Source organism: Helianthus annuus, chromosome 7 (genome assembly GCF_002127325.2).
Source record: "Helianthus annuus cultivar XRQ/B chromosome 7, HanXRQr2.0-SUNRISE, whole genome shotgun sequence".
Lineage (NCBI taxonomy): Eukaryota > Viridiplantae > Streptophyta > Magnoliopsida > Asterales > Asteraceae > Helianthus > Helianthus annuus.
Genome location: NC_035439.2, coordinates 130,303,984 through 130,311,824, shown reverse-complemented (window position 1 = coordinate 130,311,824; position 7,841 = coordinate 130,303,984). Strand labels below are relative to the sequence as shown.

Here is a 7,841-nt window from a genome sequence, read left to right as displayed (position 1 = left end):
AAAATATTTGGGGGTTCCATGCATATATAGATTACACTTGAGACGTCCGTAAAACATTCTTATGACACCAATTTCTAGATGTTACGTGTCTTGACATTTGATCTAATAAAAGAATATACCCTTTGCAAAAATAATAGTGATGAATGCACCATCTCATGTTGATTATGAGAATGGATGTCTGTAAAACATTCTTAATATACCAATTTCTAGACGTTACATGTCTTTGACATTTGATATAATAAAAGAATATACCCTTTGTAAAAATCATAATGACGATTACATCATCTCATGCTGACTATGAGATTGGATTAGCTATCTATTTGTACAACTGAACTACAGATACCTCATTTTACAAAAATGTCGAAATCAATATTCGGATACACTGAAACCAAAAAAAATAGTAAATCATATAACTATTTGCATAATGCTTCATCTAAATTGCATACACTTAAAAAGCATAGTAGACACTTTCGTCTGAAATTTATACAAAATACTGTCAACATATCGCAACCGCTACGCAAAAGAATATATCCTTTGTAAAAATAATAGTGATGAATGCATCATCTCATGTTGACTATGAGATTGGATGTCCGTAAAACATTCTTATGACACCAATTTCTAGATGTTACGTGTCTTGACATTTGATCTAATAAAAAAATATAGCCTTTGTAAAAATAATAGTGATGAATGCATCATCTCATGCTGACTATGAGATTAGATGTCCGTAAAACATTCTTAAAACACAAATTTCTATACGTTATGTGTCTTGACATTTGATATAATAAAAGAATACATCCTTTGTAAAAACAATAGTGATGAATGCATCATCTCATGTTGACTATGCGATTGGATGTCCGTAAAACATTCTTAATATACCAATTTCTAGACGTTACATTTCTTTGACATTTGATATAATAAAAGAGTATACCCTTTGTAAAAATAATAGTGACGACTACATCATCTCATGCTGACTATGAGATTGGATTAGCTATCTATTCGTACATCTACCGATCCACCACTTTACGAAACTATCGAAATCAATATTCGGATACACAAAAACCAAAAAAATAGTAAATCATATAACTATTTGCATTATACTTCATCTAAGTTGCATACACTTAAAAAACATAGTAGACACTTTCGTCTGAAATTTATACAAAATACCGTCAACAGATCACAACCTCTACGTAAAATACCAAAACTAGAGACCTAAAAATACAAACACACACAAACTAAAAGTACTCAAACTATCATAAACGAAAAAAAAGGAGGAAGGTAGAGTGTTAAGTCAGTATTAATAAACAATTTCACAAAAATAAAAAGTTAAAAAAATGACTATAAAAAACCTCAATCTCTCTCCCTCTCTCCTTCACTTCACTCCTATCTTCCTCTCTCTACCTGCACTCTCACCATTTCCTATCCTCTCTTCAGCAATGCCACAACACACTTCTGCTTCTTTTCTATTCTAATTCAATAGAAAAACAAACCCAGAAGCAGCAGTTCTGTTTTGGCATAATCTGCAAGCAGAGGAAAGGAAACCAGAGAAGTAGAGACTAGAGAGAGAAAAACAAAATAAGAAAACCAAACATTGAAAACTCACATTAACCTCATCTCAACAGATCTATCCTGTTTCGGGTTGTTCGAGATGGGAGACGTAGTATCCGGGAAGAATTTGATACCCGATAACTTTCCGGGTGGGTCGGTGGACCTTGCGGCCCAAATTGGGATGCTATGGGACCTTATTAAGGCGCCATTGATTGTCCCACTGTTGCAATTTGCTGTGTATGTCTGTTTGGCCATGACGGTGATGCTGTTTGTTGAACGGTTGTATATGGGGATTGTTATTATCCTTGTTAAGCTGTTTTGGAAGAAGCCTGAGAAGAGGTATAATTGGGAGCCTATTCGGGATGATTTGGAGATCGGAAACTCTGCTTTTCCGATGGTGTTGATTCAGATCCCTATGTTTAATGAGAAAGAGGTTTGTCACTTTGTCGGTTCCCAGTTGTTGTTAAAACATTGTATGACTATAGGTCCATAATTTGAATTCACAAACGTTTTGGTGTTAAATCGACTATGACGATCCTTAGGGACTGTCATTTGTCGATTTCATCAATTCTGTTAAATTTTATATGACTATAGATGCACAATTCGAACTCACGACCTTTTGGTTTTAAATCGACTATGACGTTTTAAGGATTGTCATTTGTCAATTTCATTTTGATGAATGTGTTGAATGAATGATGACGTCACAGGTATACAAGATCTCGATTGGGGCGGCTTGTAATCTATCATGGCCGTCGGATCGGCTCGTGATACAAGTACTTGATGACTCTACAGACTTTGTGATCAAGGTACAACTCATGAAGCCTACAAATCTGTATACATGATTATGTATGTATATATGTAATGCTACTCATGGAAGATAAAGGATGTTTTAATCATTGTTGGTTATATTCAAGTTCAACCTTTTTAGTTAGTTAAAATGATTACATCTTTTTCTTTATTGGTTATCTTTGGTGGTTTTAACTTTCAAGATCTAAAAATTGTACCCAAATTGGGTAAATTGGTTTGGGGTTTGAAGTAGTTTTTTTTACTATAACTGTTGAATTAACCCATTTTACATTTAATGTCATTCTTATGGTGTGATTGATAAAAAAAAAGAGAATTTAGTCATTTACCCATGTTACATTTAATGCCCATATTCATATGTTTCCTTTTGTTTTCTAAAAAAAATAAATTAGAATTACATAATTTTAACTTTTTCAATATTTTTGGTTAAATTGTGTTTAGGATATGATTGAGAAAGAGTGTCAAAGATGGGCAAGCAAAGGGGTTAATATTAGGTATCAAATTAGAGAAAGCAGAGGGGGTTACAAAGCCGGGGCGCTTAAAGAAGGATTAAAGCATGATTATGTTAAAGACTGTGATTATGTGACCATTTTCGATGCCGATTTCCGGCCAGAGCCGGATTTTCTCCGTCGAGCCATCCCGTTCCTTGAGTTCAACCCTCAAATCGCCCTTGTTCAAGCTCGGTGGCGGTTTGGTAAGTCTTTTGTTATACAATTAAACCATGGTTAACCCTTTCTTAATGTTGGTTAAGTAGTTTAATACTTGACTATGTAATTGCTAATTTTAGTTTACTAACCCCATTATTATAAAAATAAAATAATAGAAAAAAAGAAAAATATGAAAAAAAAGAAAATATCACACTTGCTCATAGATTGTAGAAGTGTCGGTGGTCTGGTCTCACACTCTCACCCCCTGTTTTGTAAAAAAAGAATATCAACAAAATCTTTTAATAAAAATAATAATAATAGTGTAATAATAAAATTTGATTAAAAAAATCTGCAACAAATAAATGTAACCAACAGAGATATATTTATTTATAGTGCAATAATATATAATATTTAAATGACCGTTACAATTTCCAACCTAATAAAAAAACATATCTTGTCATATATACACTAGATATTTTTATATCTTTGATGCTTGCCACTAAAAGTTCTAAAATTCAGACACCAATTCGGTGCAAATTGTCTATTTTAGAAAGTTTCACAGAGCATAATATGAAAGTACAAGGATCACTTCTATAAAAAGAGTGTAGTACAAGGATCTAAGGTGTAAATTTCCCCTAAATTTCAAGCTTACCGGAAAAAGATGTGGGGTCCATTTTGACTCCACCAATCACGGCATCCTAGCCGTCCGATCGTGACTCTAATAAATTGCACTACTTCGTGTCTTCTGGTGACTCATTCGTACTTTGTTTTAGTTAAGTTTTTGATTTTCAAGAAATTAAATCTTTTATCCGGAAAAATATGAAATTCATAACTTATAAATCGTGTTTAGGTTCATATATCTGACACAGTTTTCAAGTTTGGGTCGTGTTCAGGTTCGTGTAAAGTTTTGAGTTCGTGTCGGTTTAGACCTGTTAAACCACGAACACGACCCGAGAAGTGGTAAAAGTTGAGATTGTAACTTATTGGTCACACCAGAATAACCGGCATAAATGTTGGTGGTACAAGGGTATATTTATTAGTGATCTACCTTTATAAAGAATAAAAAACTTTACTACACAAGGGGTAGTATGGTAATTTAACACTCTGTACTCCACGTGCATTTATGCTTCCAAGCTGTACACTGTGCATTGTCGTTGGTACAGCTGCTGGATTCTGCTTTCTCACCGACACTCGAGGCCTCTTAATTTTACATTTTACTCCCTTGAATTAATATATGTATTTGTTATATAATATATAATAATTAATAAAAAATGCTAGTTATATATTAAATAAAAACAAGTGTCTTTAACTAATTATAAAATAAACTGGTCCCACCGGTTAACAATGTATTTGTGGGTCCTGTGAGTTTTCTAATAACGGGTTTTAGCAATTACTAATAAAACCAATAAAAATAATATTATCAATGTTAGTAACATTATAGAATATTAATTATGTGTAGGTTGTTAAAATTTATTAAAAAATTGTATATGAGATGTAGAGGTTAGATAGATGATGAGGTGTATAAATTGTGGTTGATATAATTCCTTGTGGGATGGTGACAAAAATCAAGCTGTGAGTTCATGTGCTTAATGGCATGTTGTGTTTGTGATGTAGAGACATGTGTAATGTAGCTTCCATTGGCCATATAATGCATGGTCCCACCTTCACTTTAATATTTTTTTAGTTTAATTCTTTTTTCTTTAATTTTGATTCTTTAAAAAAGCTACAAGCTTTCTCCTGTCCTCTTGTGATCATTGTTATAAATCAATAATCCATGTATTATAAGTCAAGTCAAATATTAATTTACACATTTATATGTATTATTTATTTTTTTAATTGTTTAATAGTTCTTAAAAATAAATATTTACATATTTTATGTGGAGTTCTTTGGATTAGCTAGTGAATTCTGGTACTTATCAATATTTATTGTGGAAATATAAAATTAATGTGTGATCAATATATGCAGTGAACTCTGATGAATGTTTATTGACAAGAATGCAAGAGATGTCACTAGATTACCATTTCACAGTGGAGCAAGAAGTAGGGTCAGCGACTCATGCGTTTTTCGGATTCAACGGTAAAAACCAAAATCAACCAACCCTTTTGATAAACTTTCATCGTTTCATTTAATAATTATTATGGTAACAACATGAATGCAATTACCACAGGAACGGGTGGTGTGTGGCGTATTGCCGCCATTAATGAAGCCGGAGGGTGGAAGGACCGGACCACAGTCGAGGACATGGACCTTGCGGTCCGAGCAGGTCTTAAAGGATGGAAATTCCTCTACCTTGGCGACCTTCAGGTTAGTAAATTTTCTCTATCTATAAATGAGTCCCACACGCAAAATACAATCTTTAATTGAGACTTACAATTAATTATTGATAAATGTTGTAGGTGAAAAGTGAACTTCCTAGTACATTCAAAGCCTTCCGATACCAGCAACATAGGTGGTCTTGTGGTCCAGCCAACTTATTTAGGAAAATGGTGATGGAGATCGTTAGAAACAAGGTTATGGTCGCATTTAAGTTGTCTATTCAATCTTTTCGTCTTTAATATACTTTTTTTGATGTTAATTGACATCAATTGTATTAACGTTGATTGTTTTGGTTGCAGAAAGTGACATTTTACAAGAAGGTGTATGTGATCTACAGTTTCTTCTTCGTAAGAAAGATCATCGCTCATATGGTCACATTTTTCTTTTTCTGTGTCGTTCTCCCCCTCACGATCTTGGTCCCTGAAGTCGAGGTTCCTATCTGGGGTGCCATTTATATCCCATGCATCATCACCACCTTGAATTCAGTTGGAACTCCGAGGTATTATCATCATCAGTCATTCAAATTTTGTATGATATAAGTCGTATATTTGTATATCGTTATGTGATTTTTTTATTAAATTTTCAGGTCCATACATTTATTATTCTACTGGATTCTTTTTGAGAATGTCATGTCCCTTCACCGTACCAAGGCTACATTCATTGGTTTACTTGACGCCAAGAGATCTAACGAGTGGGTCGTTACTGAGAAACTAGGAGATGCACTCAAGAACAATAAAACCGCCAAACAAGCTCCAAGAAAGTTCAAATTCAATATTGGTGACAGGTAAAAATCATCATTGTCGATACGTTGTAGGATTTCTTTCCTTTTTAAGATATGAAACTTGACCAAATCTATGTGTTTTCGGTGGTTTAGAATTCATCTTACGGAGCTTGGATTTGCTGTGTTCCTGTTCTTCACCGGATGCTATGATTTTATGTACGGAAAGCACAACTACTTTATATACATATTCCTCCAAACAATCACATTCTTGATTGTCGGGTTTGGATATGTGGGAACCATTGTCCCAAGCTCTTAAAAACTCGAAATGGTATTTGAAACTTAGCAAGTAAAATGGTACATCTTGTTTCTCTTCCATCTCGACTTTATTCTCAGTATATACAATCTTTCGTGTGATTGAAACACATACCTTTTAACGCGTTGAGAAGGAGAACAGGAAAGAAATTGGAGTTGTTGGGAGATTGATATGTTTGTGAAAATTAAGGAGACATAAGAGAAATAGGTTGTTTGTTAGAGGATATCATAGTATACAATTGAGTTGAAGAAGGAAGAAAAAATGATGTTTATGTTTTATTGGATTCCTAGTTGCTTTTGTTTTAAAAAAAATATTTATTATATGTTGAGTTGGGTTTTAGGTTTATGTTTTGTGAAAAGGTGGCAATGAGAAGACTTAGCCATCTATTGTATTCTACTCTTCTTTTTTTTCTTTGTTTGGAGTCATGTATTGTAGTACAACTTCATACCATTAAATTAAACAAATGTTTGGTCCCTTTTTTGTGTTTTATCATGTGTAGTGCTTATTGACACATGGTGTGTTTAATACATAAGTGGGAGAGAAAAAAGAGTTATTTGGTTACATAACCGTCTTATGTGTTACATATAAGTTAATATATGTACAAAGTAGTATTATTCACGCTTGCTATATTGAGTTGTACGTCATACCTGCCGCAACACTTGATAAACGCAACAACAACGTATGGAAATAAACAAAAACAACCAGCCACCCTCTCCATATTTGGTGGTGGTGTTCCTTTTAGGCCACCAACCGATGGTGGTGTTGGTGATCTTGGAGTTGGCGGCTGCATGGTGGTGACCATCGCTCCGATTTTAGTATCAGAATTCAGGTATTTGGCCTCTGAAGACGTCGATGGGTTCAATGTCTTTACGGATGAATCAAGAAACTTGTTGAATGATAATAAATCCGAACACTCCAAATCATTATCAGGTGAATACGCATCGTCTTTCTTGTCCTATACACACCATGAAAAGTAAAAGCAAAAGAACAAACATAAAGAGGCATTTCATTGAACAACTAATAAATTACACCTCATGATCCGGCAAGTCTTTCTACCCTCAACCGCTCTCCATATGAAGCAGTTGACTTTCCAAGGAACCCAATTGTTCCGCTCACCAGAATGTGGGCCTGCTTCAAGTCTTCCCGCATGCCATTAACTGGTGAATTTGCTTCCATTCCTAGCTAGTAGACGGGTCTCGTTTCCACTTCCATTTCCAGGATGTAAGGCTACCTGTTCACTCGCAACAATCACAAACCAAGGCCTTTTTATGGGCTGCTACTTATATCAAAGCTTTGTGATTCGGTAGCATTGATTTTCAAACTCATGAAACATGAATTTACTCGCAGCCAACACCAGAAGAAACACAATGTTTGTTTTGTTATTCATGAAAACTTGGATATCTCTAAAAAGGCAAAAGATCAAATACAAATAATCTTAACATACTAAACATACAAATTGAAGGAAAACCCAAAAAGACAAGGTGGCATTTTTGT

General features: G+C 34.1%; 1 protein-coding gene across 1 annotated transcript; it reads left to right on the top strand.

Moving 5' to 3' along the window:
- Positions 1-1,360: 1,360 nt before the first annotated feature.
- Positions 1,361-6,822, top strand: LOC110868538 (glucomannan 4-beta-mannosyltransferase 2). The gene is made up of 9 exons (XM_022117731.2): positions 1,361-1,978; positions 2,253-2,351; positions 2,791-3,043; positions 4,963-5,073; positions 5,165-5,301; positions 5,394-5,507; positions 5,613-5,812; positions 5,900-6,097; positions 6,188-6,822. Exons 1-9 carry the CDS (start codon positions 1,646-1,648, stop codon positions 6,348-6,350), a joined length of 1,608 nt encoding a protein of 535 aa, XP_021973423.1. The 5' UTR covers positions 1,361-1,645; the 3' UTR covers positions 6,351-6,822.
- Positions 6,823-7,841: the final 1,019 nt, after the last annotated feature.

Coding starts and splice junctions, on each gene's coding strand:
- LOC110868538 (XM_022117731.2), top strand. CDS start 1,646: ATGGGAGACGTAGTATCCGGGAAGAATTTGATACCCGATAACTTTCCG. Junction 5,813..5,899: donor AATTCAGTTGGAACTCCGAG/GTATTATCATCA, acceptor TTAAATTTTCAG/GTCCATACATTTATTATTCT. Junction 6,098..6,187: donor AAATTCAATATTGGTGACAG/GTAAAAATCATC, acceptor TCGGTGGTTTAG/AATTCATCTTACGGAGCTTG.